Source organism: Zalophus californianus, chromosome 4, assembly GCF_009762305.2.
Source record: "Zalophus californianus isolate mZalCal1 chromosome 4, mZalCal1.pri.v2, whole genome shotgun sequence".
Taxonomy (NCBI): Eukaryota; Metazoa; Chordata; class Mammalia; order Carnivora; family Otariidae; genus Zalophus; species Zalophus californianus.
Window position 1 is genome coordinate 35,919,318 of NC_045598.1, and position 21,727 is coordinate 35,941,044.

The 21,727-nt window shown below is 43.2% G+C and overlaps 1 protein-coding gene across 4 annotated transcripts in view; it reads left to right on the plus strand.

Annotated features, from left to right (window-relative positions):
• The first annotated feature begins 294 nt into the window (after positions 1-294).
• The window catches only part of LOC113928745 (nuclear autoantigenic sperm protein), a 41,272-nt gene continuing 19,839 nt past the window's right edge, over positions 295-21,727 (plus strand). The window contains exons 1-2 of one of the 4 annotated variants that reach the window (XM_027604750.2): positions 295-537; positions 719-854. In XM_027604750.2, the coding sequence (XP_027460551.1) occupies positions 417-537; positions 719-854 (257 nt within the window). In that variant the 5' untranslated portion in view covers positions 295-416. Of the gene's footprint in view, positions 538-652; positions 855-21,727 lie in introns of those variants that run through there. The other 3 variants (XM_027604724.1, XM_027604739.1, XM_027604732.1) reach the window with 3 other exon arrangements.

Consider the following 21,727-nt stretch of genomic DNA (forward strand, 5'->3'; position numbering starts at 1 on the left):
TGCTCTGAGCGGAGGAAAAGAGCCGGGAGCACTAAACTAGCGAGATTTGGGGTCTGGGTAGGGCCTAAGAGGATGGAGTCAGCGGATTGGGCCAGCTGAAGAGGGTGGGCCCAGAGGGAGGAGCCAGCTGCGTCCCGCCGCAGTACCGACTTTGAATCAAGCGCGGTAGTTTCAGCGGTAGCCAATCCTAGGATAGCATTTTCTTGCGTCAATTGTTGCTGAGGCTTAGAGCCACGAGTCTCTCACCGAAATCAGTTCTAGCCGTTGCTGCTGTACCCGTGCCCGGTTCTTACGTGTCCATCCGTTAGGACTGAGAGGACAGGCAGAAAGTTTCGGTCACCTCACTAAGTATCAGGGCCGGAAAGAGACCCTCGGCTACACGCTCCAAACATGCAGAGCAGCGCCAGCTTCTCCTTATGTGGAAGCCGCCGGTCGACGCCCAGTCTGGAGTTGTAGTACCAAGATTCCAGTTCTTACGCGACTTGCTAGAAGCGCAGGAAGTTGCTTTTCTGGGGGAAAGTGGGCCAGGGAGAGAAGGTACCCCACAGAGCAAGACGGGGAGTGCGGGGGTGTCCTTGGGCTGGACTGGGGCAGAGTCCTGGCCCTTTAAACTCGGGGGGGAGGATCCGGAAGTGGATGGGCGGGGCAAAGGGCTCTCGTATATAAAGGGACCCAGCCGCGCGGGGTCTCCAATCTGCCATTTTCTGTCTCTCAATAGGTCTCTGGCGTCCCAAATTTCCTCTGTTTTCCTCACAGACTCTATTCCGCCCGCTGGTCCACCACCTCAGGGGAACGATGGCCGCAGAGTCCACAGCCACTGCCGCCATCGCTGCGGAGCTGGATTCCGCCGACAAGTAAGCGGGACCGTGGAGAGCTTGAGGCACTGGCCAGTCCACGGGGAGGGGGTGGTGGCCGGGGGCTCCCCGGGAGGGACAGACCCGGGAGAGGAAGGACTTGCCTCCTACTGAGCAGCCGTCGCAGTTCGGGGAGGCCCGGACTGTAGGAACCCACCTTTTGCAGAGAACCTCGCGCATTAGCAGTAACACTAGTCGGCTGCCGCCCCCTGCCCCGCTTTTCGCGGCCGCCATCTTGCCGGGGGCAGCGGCGGCTGCTCCATCGTCTGCCCCTCTTCTTCCTCCCCCGGCCCGGGGCTATCGGCGAGGAGGCGGGGCCACAGGGCTCCCGTTTGTCTTTATGCCCGTACTGTCCCCGCACTCCTGGCTCGCTCCTCCAGTAGTGTCCCCAAGCAACCCGGGAAAATAACTAACAGATTTGGCGCCAAAAAAAAAACACCCTTGCACGAGGAGGGAGGCTGGCCCGGTGGGCTCGGGAGGGGGCGGGGCTTTCAGGGGGCGGGGCCACGTGGGCGAGCGTTCGCTTTCCTCCGCCGGCTCTGGAGCAGGGGGCGGGGTCCTGAGGAGGCGGGAAAACTCCATTGTTTGGGGCTGTGCGGCTCGCGGAGATTTTCCAACTTCCGCGGTGTGGCGTGGTGAAGCTTGTTTCCCACGGTCTCCTCGCCCATCTCCTGCCCTCCTGCTCTCAGCTGTCCTCGTTTTTAGACCTGTGGTGGAGAGCATAGTGACTCTTTAGGCTTCGGGAGTGCTGGCCAGAGACTTGGCTGCTTCGGAGGGATTTTAATCGGGACTCAAAGTATCTTCACCCAGCGCTGCGTGAAACTCCCCTTCCAGCAGTGTTTGTTTGCTGGGTGAATGGGCGGTAGTAGGCGCGAAATGTATTAGGACTGGGTAGAAACGATTGCTTTGAAAGCGCCACAATGCTTGTCAGACGTAGGGTATTTCTTGAACGGTGAAAGGAAGCACTCAGTTAATTCGAGGAAGCAAGTGCTGTTTCCATCTAGTGGGTCTGACTTCCCAGTCATCCCTTGTTTTTTAGGGGCCTGGTTTTATTTTTTCCCTTCTGCACTTTGGAAGTTAGCTTCCTCCACATAAAGAAAAAGGTTGCTGTGACGTTTTATGATTGGTTTATAGACTTAACACTAAGATGGTGTTGGTACATTCACAGTTACTGGAGGTTTACTTATCTCTACCTATGCTACCTACCACTTTTTGGTTCGTTTCCCTGTTGGGCTCACGTTGAGCAGTGGTTCACAAACCACCCTCAGGATCACGGGGGAACTCTTAGAAAATACGATTTTAGTTTCAAGCTCTGTTTTCAGCCTCATCATTCATTGATAGGACAGAATAGCTTGAGCTTTGTGAGTCGTGTGGTATCTTTTTTTTAAGGAGCTCCTTACTTGAGACTGAGGCTCAGGAGACCATTTTATGGTGCGCTAGACGACTAGCAATATTCCACTTAGAGGGATCCTTGCCCTCTTAACCCTTAGTAAAAGTATTAAGGGTTTGGTTTTCTTTCTTTTAAGATTTTATTTGACAGACGGAGTGGGAGAGGGAGAAGCAGGCTTCCCGCCGAGCAGGGAGCCCGATGTGGGGCTCTATCCCACTGGGACCACGACCGGAGCCGAAGGCAGACTAATAACTGAGCCATGCAGGCGCCCCGGGTTTGGTTTGGTTTTGCGATAAAATTATCAAGGAATACGGATTGCAGATTTCCAGATGTTACCTGTGTATAGCTAAAGTTAAGTTAGTGGTGAACTAGTCTCCAGCTTCCTGGCAGGTCATGCACTGAGAAAGAACTCATGTGCCTCCAGAAAGGAAAATAAACCATAAGTTCCTCCTACCATGAGTCGCAAACTAAAACTGACCAGTTGTATGTATTAAGTGCTTTTTTTGAATGTTTTTATTTGACTCACATGAGTTTGCTATGAAGTAGTTATCCTCCTTTTACAGGTAAGAAAAATCAAGATTAGAGTGGTGAAATAATTTCCATATTCATAAGTGGCACAGTCTGCGTTAAACCCCAGTATTTCATTTTTATACTTTCATTACCCATGAAGAAGCTTACTTAGGGAGTTAATTACATGAAAACCTAATTAGCTAGTCTGAGGGAACAGTAAAGATGGCATTTCTCAGTTAAGTAAGTGGGGTAGGGACGCCTGGGTGGCCCAGTCGTTAAGCGTCTGCCTTCGGCTCAGGTCATGATCCAGGGGTCCTGGGATCGAGTCCCGCATCGGGCTCCTTGCTCAGCGGGGAACCTGCTTCTCCCTCTCCCTCCCTCTGCTTGTGCTCTGTCAATAAATGAAATCTTTACCAAAAAAAAAAAAAAAAGTAAGTGGGGTATTCAGAGGTAAAGTGTCTAAGGTGTTTAAGGGGGAGGGTAAAGAAAATGACTTGTTTAGGGGCGCCTGGGTGGCTCAGTCGTTAAGTGTCTGCCTTCGGCTCAGTTCATGATCCCAGGACTCTGGGATGGGATGGGTTTCCGCATTGGGCTCCCTGCTCAGTAGGGAATCTGCCTCTCCCTCTCCCGCTGCCCTTCTCCCATCGCTCGTGCTCTCTCTCAAATAAATAAATAAATAGATTTTATAAAATAAAAAGATTTTATTTATTTATTTGACAGACAGAGCCAGAGAGGGAACACAAGTAGGGGGAGTGGGAGAGGGAGAAGCAGGCCTCCTGCTGAGCAGGGAACCCGGTGCCGGGCTCGATTCCAGAACACTGGGATCATGACCTGAGCCAAAGGCAGACGCTTAACCACTGAGACACCCAGGCGCCCCAGTAAATAAAATCTTTAAAAAAAAAAAAAAAGTGACTTGTTTAGATTTTCATACGATGCACTTTATAATTCTAATATAACCACTGAAAGAAATAAAAACGTATAACTTTAAAACCAGTAGGGAGAAAAAATGGAATGACAAATAAACCTCAGTTCAGAGTTGATTTTGATACCAACTTCATTGCTTAAGTAGAGGGATGTTGGACCACAATTTTGTCAGCTGTAAAAAGCTTCATTTTGGCCTCTTCGGAGTCTTGTGCAATTTAAACATCGCTAAAGGTAATCATTGACTAAGTGCTCTATCAGTCTTTGTTCTTATTACCTTTCTAACTAGTTCTTAATCTTTTTATGTTACAAAAGATAAAGAATATAGCAGTGTGTAAGGAGAAAAGAAAGCTCAGAAAGGAGTCTTATGTAATGCACTGAATTTTGGCTTAGCTGTTGTCTAATTCCCGCGCTGCTTATTTGTTGCTTGAGAAGAGATGTCAAAATAAAAATAAGTGGTTTAGCTCAGTAATCTTAAAGTTCTGGATTTGTCCTTTCTATTTCCACAAGTGGTTTGTTTCCTTTGTGTTGGTGTAGGTGTTACGTTAGTGCTTAGTATTTTGCTGTTTTTTTTTTTTTTCTTTAAGATTTTATTTATTTGACAGACAGTGAGAGAGGGAACACAAGCAGGGGGAGTAGGAGAGAGAGAAGCAGGCTTCCCGCTGAGCAGGGAGCCCAACACGGGCTCAATCCCAGGCCCCTGGGATCATGACCTGAGCTGAAGGCAGACGCTTAACGACTGAGCCACCCAGGCGCCCCCAGTATTTTGCTGTTTAAAATAAGATTAAGATAACTTCTTGTGAGTTAGCTCCATGGGTTTATGATGAATTAATGTCGTAATTATTTGTGTGAAAGATTTAGCCAGGATACCAGAGTACCTATCTTGCAGTGGGGGAGAGGAGTAAGGTAGGTATTAGCTCAAATGTGTAAGTGGGAGAAGAGTCCCTCTGGTGGATCTGGGGAGGAAAACAACAAAAAACTATTAGAAGATTGTTTTAGTTGAATTGTTACTTGGTAATTTCAAGGTACTTTTTTGAAGTCAGGGCAGAAAAATAAATGTGTTGAAATTATTTCTCAATAAGAGGAATATAACCTTGTACTGTTTTTGTTTCTTTTAAGATTTTATTTATTAGAGAGAGCATGCCCAGAAGTGGGGAGGAGGGGCAGAGGGAGGAGGAGTGGGAGAAGCCGACTCTGTTGAGCGGGCAGTCCGACGAGGGGCTTCATCCCAGGACCCAGAGATCATGACCTGAGCTGAAGTTAGGTGCTTAACTGACTGAGCCACCCAGGCACCCTTGACCTTGTACTCTTAAGACAATTAACTCATCATCACATCCTATTAACCTTGATAATGCTAATTATATACATGTCCAAAAGCATTCTTCACTTACCACTTTAAAGAATGAGGTCCACTCAATTTAAGAAGCAAAACAATTGAACAAAGAGAAGGACAAACCAAAACACAGACTCTTTATAGAAAACAAACTGATGGTTACCAGAGGAGAGGTGGGTGGGATGAAGGGTGAAAGAGATGAAGAGGATTAAAAGTACAGTTATCATGGGCACCTGGCCGGCTCAGTTGTAGACCATGGGACTCTCGGTCTTGTGAATTCAAACCCCATGCTGGGCCTGGAGCCTACTTAAAGGAAAAAAGTACATTTACCATGATGAGCACTGAGCAATGTATAGAATTGTTGAATCACTGTATTATACACCTGAAACTAATACAACACTGTATATTAACTATACTGGAATTAAACTTTATTATTTTTTTGGAATTAAAATTTTTAAAAATAAATAAAATAGGGGTGCCTAGGTGGCTTGGTTGAGCATCTGTCCCTTGGTTTCAGCTCAGGTCATGATCTCAGGTTCATGAGGTGAGCACTGCATGAGGTGAGCACTTAGTGGGGAGTCTGCTTCTCTCTCTCTCCTTCTGCCCCTCCCCCTGCTGGCATGCCTGCTTTCTCGCTCTCAGTCTCTTTGTCTCTCAAGTAAATAAATCTTTAAAAAATAAGTAAATAAAATTTAAAATGAAGTCCACCCGAAAGATTACACAAAAAAACTGTTAGAACTAATAAATTCTGCAGTTTTTTTTAAGGTTTTATTTTTACATAATCTCTACACGCAACAGGGGCTCGAACTTAAAACGCTGAAATAAAGAGTTGTATCCTTTACTGACTGAGCCAGGCAGGTTCCCTGCAGAGTTTTAAGTTAAAAATCAGTTGTGTTGGGTGCCTGGGTGGCTCAGTTGGTTGAGCAACTGCCTTCGGCTCAGGTCATGATCCTGGAGTCCCAGGATCGAGTCCTGCATCGGGCTCCCTGCTCGGCGAGGAGCCTGCTTCTCCCTCTGACCCTCCCCGCTCTCATGTACTCTCTCTCTCCCTCTCATTCTCACTCTCTCAAAATAAATAAATAAATCTTTAAAAAAATAAAAATAAAAATCAGTTGTGTTTTGGGGCACCTGGCTGGCTCAGTTAGTGGAGCATGTGACTCTTGCTCTCAGGGTTGTGAGTTTGCTTCCGGTGTTGGGTGTACAGATCACTTGAAAATAAAATCTTAAAATCAGTTACGTTCTGGGTGCCTGGGTGGGTCAGTTGGTTAAGCGACTGCCTTCGGCTCAGGTCATGATCCTGGAGTCCCAGGATCGAGTCCCGCATCGGGCTCCCTGCTCGGCGGGGAGTCTGCTTCTCCCTCTGACCCCCCCCCCATGTGCTCTCTCTCTGTCTCTCTTTCTCCCTCGCTCAAGTAAATAAATAAAATCTTAAAAAAAAAAAAAAGAGTTGCGAACAATCTGAAAAGGAAACAATTCCATTTAAAATAGAGTCAAAGAGTTAGATACTAGGTATAAGCCTGACCAAGCAGTGAAAAACTTGTACAAGCTTTTTTAAGACTTATTTGAGAGCAAGCGAGCCTGGGTGCGCGAGAGTAGGGAGCAGGGGCAGAGGGAGCGAATCCTCAAGCAGACTACCAAGCATGGAGCCTGACACAGGGCTACGTCTCATAACCCATGAGATCATGACTTGAGCTGAAACCAGGAGTCGGAGGCCCAACTGACTGAGCTAACTGTGCGCCCCTTGTACAAATTTTTGAAGTAAAAACTATAAAACATGGCTGAAAAATTCAAGAAGATATAAATGGAAACTTACCCTGTTTTGGGTTGGAATGCTTAATATTAAGATGTCCTGGGGTGCCTGGGTGGCTCAGTGGTTTGGGTGTCTGACTCTTGGTTTCTCGGCTCAAGTCATAGTCTCAGGGTTCTGACATCGAACCTTGCATCAGGCTCTGCTCTCAGCGAGGAGTCTGCTTGAGAGTCTCTCTCCCCCTCTCCCTTCACCCCTCCCCTTGTTCATACATACTCTCAATTAAAAAAATCTATGGATCTGTCTATCCATCTATCTATTTGACAGCACAAGCAGGCAGAACAGGGGCAGAGGGGGAGGGAGAAGCAGGGTCCCTGTTGATCAGGGAGCCCAGTGTGGGGCTTGATAACAGGGATCATGACCTGAGCCTAAGGCAGCCACTTAACCGAATTAGCCACCCAGGTGCCCCTCAGTTAAAAAAAAAATATTAAAAAAAAAAGATGTCCAGGGATGCCTGGGTGGCTCAGTCGGTTAAGTGTCTGCCTTCCACTTGGGTCATGATCCCAGGGTTCTGTGATGGAGTCCTGCGTAGGGTTCCTTGCTCAGCGGGGAGCCTGCTTCTCCCTCTGCCTGCTGCACTCCCTGCTTGTGCTAGCACTCTCTGATAAATAAAGTAAAAAAAAGCGGGGGGAGGTGCCTGGGTGGCTAAGTGGTTAAGTGTCTTTTACGCTTTCTTTTAGGAATTTTAGTTTCAGGCCTTACATTTAAGTGTTTAATCCATTTTCAGCCCAGTTTTGTGTATGGTGTAAGATAAGGATCCAACTTCATTCTTCTGCATCAGCATATCCAGTTTTCCCAACACACCATTTGTTGAAGAGACTGTCCTTTCCTCATGAAGTGGTCTTCGTATCCTTGTCAAGGATCATTTGACCCTATGTGAGGATGTATTTCAGGGTTTTTTATTCTGTACACTGGTTTATTTGTCTGTCTTTATGCCAGTTACCACAGTTTTCATTACCATAGCTTTGTAATGGTTTGAAATCAGGAAGTGGGCCCTCCAACTTCGCTCTTTTTTAAAACTGCTTTGGCTTTTTGGGATCCAATTGAGATTCCTTATAAATTGTAGGATGAAATTTTCTTTCTTTCCTTTTTTTTTAGATTTTTTATTTATTTGAGAGAGAGAACGAGAGATAGAGAGCATGAGGGGGGGAGGGTCAGGGGGAGAAGCAGACTCCCCGCCGAGCAGGGACCCGGACTCGGGCCTCGATTCCGGGACTCCAGGATCATGACCTGAGTGAGCCGAAGGCAGTCGCCCAACCATCTGAGCCACCCAGGATGAAATTTTCTATTTCTGCAAAATATGCCATTGAAATTTTGATATGGATTGTGTTGAACCTATAAATCTCTCTGATAGTATGGACATCTTTTTTTTTTTTTTTTTAAGATTTTATTTGACAGAAAGAGGGACCATGAGAGAGGGAACACAAGCAGAGGGAGTGGGAAAGGGAGAAGCAGGCTTCCCGCCAAGCAGGGAGCCTGATGCAGGGCTCGATCCCAGGACCCTGGGATCATGACCTGAGCCGAAAGCAGACGCTTAACTGACTGAGCCACCCAGGCGTCCCTAAAAAACTTTTGTTTTTAAAGATGTATTTATTGAGGGGTGCCTGGGTGGCTCAGTCGTTGAGCATCTGCCTTCAGAACCCAGAAACACCCCCCGCCCTTTTAATCACATTCCTTCCTTCAGTGGTAGCTCTTTTGACTTCTAACATAATTAGTTTTGTCAGTTTTTGGAACTTTATATAAATGGAATTATATAGTATGTAGTAATGTCTAGTTGCTTATACTCAGCATTATGAGAATCATCCACATTACATACTGTTCAGTGATTTCTTTGTGCTGTATAGTGCTTCACTGTATGAATATACCATACTTTATCCATTCTATCATAAGTAGAGCTTGAGCTTACATTTATTTGTAAGGGTAACTTAAAACTTTGTAGGGAGGTGATAGATGATGATAAATATAATTGTCTGGAAAACTGTATTCTGTTTCTGGTTTCCACCGTGGGCCTTGGTTTCCTGTTTCTCGTGGTGGCCATAGTGGGGGGGATTCTATAAGTTAACTGAGATTCCTTCTTTTTCTTTCTTTCTTTCTTTTTTTTTTTTTTTAAGATTTTATTCATTTGATAGGAAAAGAGAGCGCACAAGCAAGGGGAGCTTCAGGCAGAGGGAGGGGGAGAAGCAGGCTCTCAGGATCATGACCTGAGCTGAAGGCAGACCCTTAACTGACTGAGCCACCCAGGCACCCCTGAGATTCATTCTTTTAGGAAAATTTTGTGAAGCAGTTTTCTTGTCTCCCAGGTTATAAGTGTACTTCCCCTATATATACTGAACATTTGTTTTAGTTACTAGAGGTACCACAGTTAAGGAGACAGAGGAGGTCCATCTTCTCAGATGAAGTTTCCACTACTGGGCTATGGACTGTACATAGATTAGAGAATGTTAATGATAAAATGTTGTGCAGATGTTTATCTTAATTTACCCATTTTAAGATGAAAGTAACTGGGTGATTAATTTAGATTGTATGGTCAGGGATTGCCTCTATGACATATGAATGGCAAGGGACCAGCTATATGAAGATTCTAGCATGGAAACTTTATTCATAGAAATAAGGATAGCAGAAAATAGGGGTACACATGCAAACAGGTTGGTAGTTTTGGTGTGGTGAAGGAAGGCCTGTTGTAATCGTTTCTGTTCCATGAAGTGTGAGGCAAGGTTAGAAGTAGGGGGGAGTGTGGTAGGGTGTAGGAGATTTGAAGAAGAAGCAGTCATTTTGGAGACATGGAAAAAATATTCATGAAGAAAAATTCTGCAGGATGTGTGGTAGGATTGCCAGTGTTGTCTCTGTTTTATGTTTGTGGCAAGAATTTAAAGTGAGTCCATTCAGTGCTCTTGTATGTTTTCTTAGGACGTTCATTCAGCTGCTTGGCTATAGCAGATACAGAATAAATGGTTAGAGGGTTGAGACCTTTTAGGGAACTTAAGGGTTTTCAGAAGAAAACTCTTGAATATAGAATACTTTCTTCATAGAGGGTTTATGTTAAAAAACATGTTGAAGATAATAATTGAAGATTTGCTTCCCACCCACCCTGCATATCTAGTTGTCCAGCAGCAACTACCTATTTGGTCTCTTGGTGCTTCCTCTTTTTTCCCCTCAGATAGCAGTCTCCTCTGCATTTAAACATCCTAAAATGGATGCATTTAAAAACCATTCTTCCATCATATATCTCTGTTTAGCTACTGTTTTTGCTTCTTTAACTTTGTAGTCAAACTTCTTTAGACAAGAATATGCCTTCCTAGATCCCCTTTTCTTCCCTTCTATTTGCTTAACCATTTAGCAAATGTATTTAATACATATTTAATGTGTTAGGTTTTAGAGATACAGAGATGAATTCAGGCTCAGTTTCTGGTCATCAGATCATAATCTAATAGGGCAGGTGTGTACTGAGTATACCATTTGTTCAGTTTGTATCAGTCTGGGTTCTTTCCCTTCATGCCATCTAAACAACATTGCTAAAAGTAATCATTGATTATCTGTATGCTAAATTAGTCTTTCTTAGCTTTCTAATTAGATCTTAACCTTTTTCCTGAATCTGATACCAGTCACCCCCTCCTAATTTCATTTTCCTTTGATATAACCTCCATTTCTTTGTTTCATTGTTAGTAATTGCTGTGGATTCATTATATATCAAACATTGAGTGAAGTGCTTTGTGAACTTTCTTGTTTAATTTTTAAAACAAATCCTGTGAGATAGGTACTATTAGTTATAGTTGATGAAACTGAGGCACCTCACAGGGCAAAGTCACTTGCCCTAATTCTACCCTAGTGATTCAGGATTGGTCACTTACTTTAACAAATACTGATTAGGTGCCAGGCCTTGAGCATGGTGCTAGGATACAGCTAGAATAAGGTAGATACGATTTTTTCCTTAGAGCTTAATCTTCTTGGGCAATACAGGAAGTCAATAGGTGATTTAAGTATAGTATGAAATGGGTTGGTGTCATATACGTTACCAAATCACCTGTGTAATTAAGTTATTTCTCTGTAAAATAGGAGCATTGCCATCTGCCACAAAGTTTGTGAGAGGATTAAATGAAAACGAATAGGTACTGCATGTGTTATGTTTGGTAGTCAGATGTTTGCTCTGAATTCTCTATTGAATGTTAACCATTTAGTTTTTTATAAGCTCCTCAAAATCAACTTGTCTTAATATGTAAGTCCTCCAGTTTTCACCTGATTTTGATTGGATAGCACTCAAGTTTCCCAACCTCAGAAATAAGAATTCTGGACTCTTTCCTTTTCTAATTTTCAAACAGTCGGTAATATTTAGTAGCGTGGTATTCTATAACAGGGCTTAGAAATGCTACGTCTAGAGGGCCAAATAGGAATAAGTGAAGTGATAGGGCTTGTAGTAAATTCTCCTCCCTTAAAGTGAGTGGTCACTATTTAACTTTAGCTGATTGTGTGAGGTGAGGCCATACTGGCAGGTATCTGATTTTTAAAAAGTATTTTAATTATTTTTTTGACTAGAAAATACGTTCCTGATTTAAAATCCAGAATGTTGGTTATATAGTGAAATGTTCCTCTACCCTTTACTTTCTAGTCACATAGTTTTTCTTCTCAGAGTGAACCAGCGTTAGGAATTTATTATGTATCCCTCAATGACAACCTTCTGCATATAGAAGCAAACAGTATGTAGTTATTCTACATTGTTGTATAAATGGTAGCCTACTTGACACATTTCTGAGCATTTAGCAATATATCTTGAAGATTATTCCTCATCAGGGTGCAGTTTCCTTAATTTTTTTGTGGCTGCCTTGTGTTCTATTCTGTGGCTGTCTCAACACATTCCCTACTGATAGACATATGAGTTGTTTCCAGTATTGTGTTATTACAATTAGCACTACAGTGAATAACCTTGTAATAAATGATGGACTAGTATATCTGTAGGGTAAATTTCTTCTTTTACTTAAAAAATTTTAATTTCAATATAATTAACATACAGTATTATATTAGTTTCAGGTATACAGTATAGTGATTCAACAATTCTATATATTACTCAGTGCTCATCACGGTTAGTGTACTTACCTTAATCCCCTTCACCTATTTGACCCATCCTCCCACCCACTTCTCCTCTGGTAACCAGTCAGTTTGTTCTCTTAAGAGTCTGGTTTTTTTGTCTCTCTTTTTATTTGTTTTGTTTCTTAAATTCCACATACGAGTGGAATATGGTATTTTTCTCTGACGTACTTCACTTAGCATTTAACATATTCTCCAAGTAATTCCCAGGTTGACTGAAGTTTGAGAAACACTGCTTTAATCCATCTCTTCCTCACATTTTACTAGTACTACCTTAGTTCAGGCCCTTTTTACTTGTCTGGGCCAGAAACAGTGGGAGTAAATTTATCACTGGTGAGTGCTTTACGGTGTTATTTTTTAAAGTTTTTTTTTTTTTTTTAAGATTTTATTTGACAGAGAGACACAGTGAGAGAGGGAACACAAGCAGGGGGAGTGGGGGAGGGAGAAGCAGGCTTCCCACGGAGCAGGGAACCTGATGCGGGGCTCGATCCCAGGACCCTGGGATCATGACCTGAGCCGAAGGTAGTTGCTTAATGACTGAGCCACCCGGGCACCCCTAAAGGTATTTTTTTTAAAAGATCCTGCCCCGTGTGCACGGGCCAGTGTGGCTGTGTCCCAGGCGCCTCAGGGAAGCAGCACACCTTGGTGTCCTGACACCATTCAGGTTGTGCCAGCTTCTCTCAATGGGCTGAGTGTGGAAATAAAAGCAAATCTGTATGGGAAAGAAAAAAAAGATTTATTTGAGAGAGAAAGAGCGTGCAGGCGGTGAGAGCTGGAGGAAGAGGAAGAGAGAATCTGAAGCAGAGCCCAACACTGGGCCTGATCTCATGATCTCGAGAAAATGACCTGAGTTGAAACCAAGAGTTGGCCACTTATGCGACTGATCACTCAGGTGCCCCTACAATGTTATTTTTATAATGTTATTGCTGATTTTTTTTTTAAAGATTTTATTTATTTATTTGAGAGAGAGAATGAGATAGAGCATGAGAGGGGGGAGGGTCTGAGGGAGAAGCAGACTCACTGCTGCTGAGCAGGGAGCCCGATGCAGGACTTGATCCTGGGACTCCAGGATCATGACCTGAGCTGAAGGCAGTCGCTTAACCAACCGAGCCACCCAGGCGCCCTGATTTTCTTGTTTCTTTTTTTTTTTTTTTTAAAGATTTTATTTATTTATTTGAGAGAGAGAATGAGAGATAGAGAGCACGAGAAGGAAGAGGGTCAGAGGGAGAAGCAGACTCCCCGCTGAGCAGGGAGCTCCATGCGGGACTCGATCCCGGGACTTCAGGATCATGACCTGAGCTGAAGGCAGTCGCTTAACCAACTGAGCCACCCAGGTGCCCTGATTTTCTTGTTTCTAATTTTATCTACTTCAAACTGTCTTTTATACTACAATTAGAGTATATAAAAAATAAATGTGATCATGTTACACCTTCAGTGACTCACATCAGAATAAAAATTTAAAGCCTTAGGTGGCCTTAAAACAGAATAATATGGCTCCTGTACACACCCATCCAGCCTTGCTCCTTGTTACATCTTCTGATGGAATGCGGGACAAGGAAAGTTAGAAAGGTAAAGTCCAGTTCTTGGAATTTACGTTACAGCTTAAGGAAGTGTTCTCCAAAATAGGGAAGAATTAAGCTTTAGTAATGATACAGAGATTGACACTATGACAGTTGCATTATTTATGATTTATTTTTAAGCATGATTTCTTTTAATTTTAACTGTTTTTTAAAGATTTTATTTCTTTGACAGAAAGAGAGCACACAGCAGGGGGAGTGGCAGGCAGAGGGAGAGGGAGAAGTGGGCTTTCCACTGAGCAGGGAGCCTGATGCAGGGCTCTATCCCAGGACCCCTGGGATTATGACCTGAGCCGAAGGCAGATGCTTAGCTGACTCAGCCACCCAGGCGCCCCTAAACATTAGGATTTTTCTTTTCTTTTCTTTTCCTTTCTTTTTTTTCTTTTCTTTCATTTTATTTATTCGATAGCAAGACAGCGAGAGAGGGAACACAAGCAGGGGGGAGTAGGAGAGGGAGAAGCAGGCTTCCCACCTAGCAGAGAGCCCAATGTGGAACTTGATCCCAGGACTCTGGAATCATGACCTGAGTCGAGGGCAGACGCTTAACGACTGAGCCTCCCAGGCACCCCAGGATTTTTAAAAATGAGATAAAATTGACAGTAGTTTCAGGTGTGCAACATAATGATCCAATATTTGTATATACTGCTAAATGATAGCCACAATAAGTTTAGGTAAGACTTTTTTTCTAGTTTCAGCTACCTCTTACAAAATGGACAATGTGGGCGCCTGGGTGGCTCGGTCGTTAAGCGTCTGCCGTCGGCTCAGGTCATGATCCCAGAGTCCTGGGATCAAGCCCCACATCGGGCTCCCTGCTCGCAGGAAGCCTGCTTCTCCCTCTCCCACTCCCCCTGCTTGTGTTCCTGCTCTCCTTCTCTCTCTCTGTCAAATAAATAAATAAAATCTTTAAAAAAAAAACAAAATGGACAATGTGTTTAAAGATTTCTGCTTAGAAATGGTGAATTGAAGGTGATAATGCAAGGATAAACAAATAGCAAGAGAATAGCAGAATTGACACATATTTATAGCTTGTACTCCTAGCTCTTTGTTAAACATATTAGGAGGTTAAAAACAATGGTTGTCAGTAGTAAACCCACTAGCAGATGTCTGAAAATAATCTGTTCAAGATAAAGTTTTTAAGATTTTATTTATTAGAGTGAGAGCACAATCGGGGAACAGTAGAAGGAGAGGGAGAAACAGGCTCCCCGCCATACAGGGAGCCCAATGTGGGGCTCGGTCCCAGGACCCTGGGATCATGACCTGAGCTGAAGGCAGACGCCCCAGTTTTTTGTTTTTATTTTTATTTTTTTAAATTTTATTTATTTTTTAAAGATTTTATTTATTCGAGAGAGAGAATGAGAGATAGCACGAGAGGGAAGAGGATCAGAGGGAGAAGCAGACTTCCTGCTGAGCAGGGAGCCTGATGTGGGACTTGATCCCGGGACTACAGGATCGTGACCTGAGCTGAAGGCAGTTGCTTAACCAACTGAGTCACCCAGGCACCCCAATGGGGAAAGCTTTTTAAAAACTAGTTATTTAGAAATGTTTCCATATGTGATTTTATTGCTAAAATATTTATGTTAATAACTTTGGGAATGCTTGTTTTTGCTTCTAAAATCTTTAAAACACCTATAACTTTTTTAAAGATTTTATTTATTTATTTGACATTGGGAGAGACAGCAAGAGAGGGAACACAAGCAGGCGGTGTGGAGGAGGGAGAAGAAGACTCCCTGCTGACCAGGGACCCTGATGCCGGGCCCTATCCCAGGACCCTGAGATCATGACCTGAGCCAAAGGCAGACGTTTAATGACTGAGCCACCCAGGCACCCCTAAAACACCTATAACTTGATTCACTTTTCAGTTTGTACTAAAAAGAAATGTGTAGCTCTCCACTAGAATACGTACACAGCAATGTTCACATCAGCTGTCATAATTGCCAAAAACTAGAAATGAACCAAATGTTCATTAAAGTTCAAAAAAAAAGATTAAAAAATAAAATGTTTTACATTTGCCCTCATTTACCATTGTCAATGCTTCTTATTTATGTAGATCCAAATTCTACCTGGTATTACTTTCTTTGTGCCTAGATTTCCTTTTTTTTTTTTTTTTTTTTAAGAATTTGTCAGAGCACAAGCAGCAGGGAGTCTGATGTGGGACTCCATCCCAGGTCCCTGGGGTCATGACCTGAGCCTAAGGCAGACACTTAACCGACTGAGCCACCTAGGTGTCTCTCTCTGCCTAGATTTCCTTTTTTCTTAAAATTGCCTATTGGTGGTGAATCCTCTCTTTTATAGGAATGAAGAGGATTTATTTCTTGATTTGAAAGATTAACTTCATTAGCTATAGAATAGGTTGATAATTTTTCTTTCGGTATTTTAAAAATACTGCTTTACTATCTTCTGGCTTGCATTGTTTATAACAAGAAATTGGCTATCATTATTTGTTACTATGATTATATAAGTATCTTTTTCCTTTGCCTGATTTTATATCTTTTTTTTTTTTTTTTTTTAAGTAGGCTTCATGCCCAGCATGGGGCTTGAACTCACCACCCTGAGATCAAGAGTCACATGTTCTACTGACTGAGCCAGCCAGGCGCCCCTGTGGTTTTTTATCTATCACTGGTTTTCAGCAACTTGACAATTAAATACTTTTGTGTATTTTTCTTCATGATTCTTTTGCTTGGGGTTTGTTGATTTTTGGATCTGTGGATTTATACTTCTCATCAAAATCGGCAAGGTTTCTGCCATCATTCGTTTTTAAAATTTGTTATTATTTTTTAAATTTTGTGTGAGAGAAAGAGCGCACAAGGAGGCAGAGCAGCAAGCAGAGGGAGAGGGAGAGGGAGAAGCAGGCTCCCCGTGGAACAGAGAGCCTGACGTGGGGCTCCATCGCAGGACCCTGAGATCGTGACCTGAGCCGAAGGCAGACGTCTAACCGACTGAGCCACCCAGGCGCCCCTAAAATTTATTATTTTTATGGTGTTTTGTTTTTGCCATCATTTCATTTTTTTTTTTTTTTTGTTTAAGATTTTATTTATTAGAGAGAGCATGAGCAGGCAGGGAGAGGGGAGAAGCAGACTCTGCACTGAGCAGGGAGCCCGATGTGGGGCTCAATCCCAGGATGCTGGGATCATGACCTGAGCCGAAGGCAGACACTTAACACAGACAGACTGACCCACCCAGGCGCTCTTCTTATTTATTTATTTATTTATTTATTTATTTATTAATTAAAGATTTTATTTATTTGACGGAGACACAGCAAGAGAGGAAACACAAGCAGGGCGAGAGGGAGAAGCAGGCTTCCCGCTGAGCAGGGAGCCCGATGCGGGGCTCGATCCCAGGACCCCGGGATCATGACCTGAGCTGAAGGCAGACGCTTAACGACTGAGCCACCCAGGCGCCCCTCGTTTTTTTTTTTTTTTAAAGATTTTATTTATTTGAGAGAGGGAGGGCATGAGCATGGGGAGGGGCAGAGGGAGAGGGAGAAGTGGACTCCCCACTGAGCAGAGAGCCCAATGTGGGGCCAAACCCCAGGACCTTCGGGACCACAACTTGAGCCCAGACGCTTAACCAGCTGAGCCACCCTGGCGCCTTTGCCATCATTTTTTTTTTTCTTTCTTTCTTTTTTTTTTTTAAAGATTTTATTTCAGAGAGAGAGCACAAAGGGAGTGGCAGGCAGAGGGAGAAGCAGGCTCCCCACCGAGCAGGGAGCCCGATATGGGGCTTGATCCCAGGACTCTGGAATCATGACCTGAGCCGAAGGCAGACGATTAACGACTGAGCCACCCAGGCGCCCCTGCCATCATTTCTTTAAATACTTTACTCCATTCCTTTAAATATTTCCTTTCCCACCTCTATCCCTTCAGGGACTCCAGTCCACATGTATGTTAGTCTGCTTAGTGTTTCAGACTCATGAAGTTCTATTTTAAAAAAGTTTATTGCCTGGGTGGCTCAGTAGGTTGAGCGTCTGCCTTTGGCTCAGGTCGTGGTCCCAAGGTCCTGGGATCGAGCCCCGCATCGGGCTCCCTGCTCTGCGGGGAGCCTGCTTCTCCCTCTCCCACTCCCTCTGCTTGTGTTCCCTCTCTCGCTCTGTCTCTCTCTGTCAAACAAATAAAACCTAAGAAAAAAAGTATTTTAGAGAGGAGGGGAAGGACAGTGGGAGAGGAAGAAGCTCAAGCAGACTCCACAGTGAGTGTGGAGCCCACCATGGGGCTCAGTCTCACGACCCTGAGATCATGACTTGAGCTGAAATCAAGAGAGATTTGTCAGTTACTTTACAGACAGAGCCACCCAGGCACCCCGAAGTTCTATTTATTTATTTATTTTTTAAGTCTCTTTGGTTCCATTTTGGAGTTTCCACTGCTGTCTTTAAATTTCTAGTAATTTTCGGGCACCTGGGTGGTTCAGTTGTTAAGCATCTCCCTTCGGCTCAGGTTAGCCCCACATCGGGCTCCCTTCCCTGCTCTGCGGGAAGCCTGCTTCTCCCTCTCCCACTCCCCCTGCTTGTGTTCCCTCTCTTGCTGTGTCTCTGTCAAAAAAAATTTTTTTTCTAGTAATTTTCTTCCGAGTCTGATTGATCCTATCAAGTGTATTTTTGTCTTCAGAAGTGTGATTTGAGTCTAGTTTTTTTTTAAATACCTTTTATTTTTCTCATGCTCATGCTTTCCTTTACATTCTTGAACATGTGGACTACATTTAAAATAGTTGCCTTAATGTCCTTGTCTAATTTTATCATCTGTGTCCTTTCTGGGTCTGTTTCTATTGATTACCTTTTTCTCACTATGGATTTTAATTTCCTGCTTCTTTGTTTGCCTGATAATTTTTTACTTACATAACTTATCAGACATTGTGTGGTTTATTGCTGAGTGCAAAAATTGAATATATTTTGATGTTGGGATGCAATTACTTGGAAATAGTTCAGTCCTTTTGAAGATTGCCTTTAAGTTTTGTTAGGCAGGCCTGGAGCTTAATTAACTCTGTTAGTAAACGGTACTTGCCATGTGGTACAGGTATTTCTACCCTGACAATTGGGAACGTGAGTTCTTTTAGACCCTTTGTGATCTCTGAAGATTGTTTCATCTTTGCTTTTCTAGTAACCTTTATGTAGGCCTCAGTAGTTTTCTCATGTAGAAGCTGATCAGTAGTTAGCCAAAGACTGAAGGGAACTTTCTGCAGATATCTGGAGCTTGCTATCTCTTCTCCATTCTGTTCTGTAAATTCTAGCCACCTAGGCCTCCAAACCCCAGACTCTTGTCTCAATTTTATGAGACAGAGTCCTTTTGAGTTCCTCTGTGCTATGGACAAAATTCTCTAAGCAGTAAGTTGGGGACAGTTATGGTACTTACCTCATTTGTTTCCCTTCTGTCAGATCAGTGTCCTGTGCTACTAGCTGTTCTGTGTTGAAAACTAATGTTTTATGTTCTTGGCCATTTTTTTTTTTTAGTTGTTTGAGGTGGGAGGGTGAATCTGGTACCTGTTAACTTCCGTCATGGGTAATAGTGAAAGTTATATAGTACTGCACCTCACCCCTAATCTGTGTGGGGTATAAAACATCTTGTGTATTTTTGTTGCCAGTGGAGTGCCCCAATATTTGTAGTGTGTATATACAGCATTTTTAGTGCTTATATTCTTTTTGCACATTTATGTTACCACCACATTGTGTGGTCTGTAGACTAGTATTGGTGGTTCGTAGACTAATAGTGGTTTGTGAACTGTTTGTTACTGGTCTACAAAGAGATAAGTATAAAAATTTGGAGTAAGCATTATTTAATAAAAATTCATCTGATGGGGTACCTGGCTGGCTCAGTTGGTGGAGCATGTGACTCTTGATCTTGGGGTTGTGAGTTCGAGCCCCATGTTGGGTGTAGGGATTACTAAAAAAAAAAAATAAAAATAAAAACAGCAAGGAGTGATTGTTTAAAAAAAAATCTGTTGTACACTGGAAATAAAAAATCTGGTCCTTTAACCACTGGTAATTTGAGAAGCTTGTGTTAGAATCTGGCCAAAATAACCCTAGTGAAGCTGTTTAAACGTAACAGGCTATGACAGAAAGTGTTTGTAGGTAAGGATTGAAGGCCATCATTCGAGGTTTCTGGGCAGATTATGTGCTTTACCTGCAGCTAGAAGTACTGCCTTTTCTTTTTTTTTTTCTTTTTTTAAAGATTTTTATTTATTTATTTATTTGACAGAGACAGCGAGAGAACACAAGCCAGGGGGAGTAGGGGAGGGAGAAATAGGCTTCCCGCTGACCAGGGAGCCCGATGGTAGGACTCGATCCCAGGACTCTAGGACCACGACCTGAGCTGAAGGCAGATGGATGCTTAATGACTGAGCCACCCCGGCACCCCTGAAGTGTACTGCCTTTTAAATTGTGCTTCATCCCTGTGGCTCTAGCTATGAAGTCTCTGCTTATTTTCAACCCAGTTTTTTCCCCATTCTTCAGGGTTTTTCATCAAACTTGTTGACCAATATAATATTCACAAAAGGATTAGGAGTTCGAAGCAAAGATTTTGGATTCTGCTGAAAGTAACTGACAACTTTTTTTTTTTTTAAAGATTTTATTTATTTATTTATTTGACAGAGACACAGCAAGAGAGGGAACACAAGCAGAGGGAGAGGGAGAAGGCTCCCCACGGAGCAGGGATCCCGACTGGGGGCTTGATCCCAGGACCCAGGGATCATGACCTGAGCTGAAGGCAGACGCTTAACGACTGAGCTTACCCAGGCGCCCCATAACTGACAACTTTAAAAAGAATACATTTTTGTCTTTAAAGCATGTTCTGGGACTGAGACTCCAATATAGTTAATCCTCACCTGTCATTTAATTGCTTCTGCCTTTCTCTGTGTTTCTAAACAAGCTGTCCCCTCTTTTTTTTTTTTAAGTTTATTTATTTTTTTTAGTGATCTCTACACCCAAGGTGGGGCTTGAACTCACAACCCCCGAGATCAAGAGTCCCTTGCTCTACCGACTGAGCCAGACAGATGCCCCCTGTCCCCTCTGCTTTTTTAACTGTATGGTTGGAGACTGTCTGTCTCCAGTGCACACAGTAGGTACTAAAATTAAAATGTCTATTAGATTTAATATTTATTGAATTGAATAAGCTATTTTTTCATTGATCATTTGTTTTTGTCCATATTGCATGTGTTACTCATCTCTTTTCATAAATTTGTTATAGCTAAACAAGAAGAAAGCCCAGTTGTGGAAAACTAATAGACTCCATTCTATTTGTGTTGTTTTTAACCTTGTGGAGAGTTTTCAGTAATTGTCCACATAAGGAGAGCCCTTTTATCTTCTATAGCTTCTATTCTCATACTTCTAGCTTTCTTGCAGTATGTATTCCAATTCTGAGTAATATTTGGTAGTAAAGTACCTGTAGTAAGGTTGCCTCTTTCCCCACTGTACTTTTCTCCATTTTTTACCAGTTTTTTTTTTTTTTTTTTTTTTTTTTAAGTAGGCTCTGTCCTCAGTGTGGAGCCCAACACAGGGCCTGACCTCAAAACCCTGAGATCAAGACCTGAGCTGAACTCAAGAGTCAGACACTTAACCAACTGGGCCACCCAGGCACCCCTCTCCATTTCACCAGTTAACAGCATTCTCAAATCTCATTTGAGATCTGGAGTGCTTGGGGGCACGTTTACAAATAATATATGTCCTTATCTGGGTATTACCTTTGGGATGTATGTGAAAAGTGATGAAAGGGCAGGTAAAAATGACAAGGATTTTTTTTTTTTAAGGTTTTATTTATTTATTAGAGAGAGGGAGAGCACAAGTGGGAGGCGGAGGGAGAAGCAGACTCCTTGCCGAGCAGAGAGCCCCACTTGCGGCTCGATCCCTGGACCCTGGTATCATGATCCAAGCTGAAAGCAGATGCTTAACTGAGCCACCCAGCCGCCCTGTTTTTATTTATTTATTCATTCATTCAAAAAATTTTCTTTTTAGATTTTATTTCTTTATTTGACAGAGACACAGCGAGAGAGGGAACACAAGCAGGGGGAGTGGGAGAGGGAGAAGTAGGCTTCCCGTAGAGCAGGGAGCCTGATGCAGGGCTCGATCCCAGGACTCTGGGATCATGACCTGAGCCGAAGGCAGACGCTTAACGACTGAGCCACCCAGGCGCCCCCTGTTTTATTTATTTATATTTTTTAAAGATTTTATTTATTCATTTGAGAGAGAAAGAAAGCACGAGTAGGAAGCAGAGGGAGAAGCAGACTCCCCGCCAAGCAGAGAGCCCCTTAAAATGCCATGGATTTAAATGAATA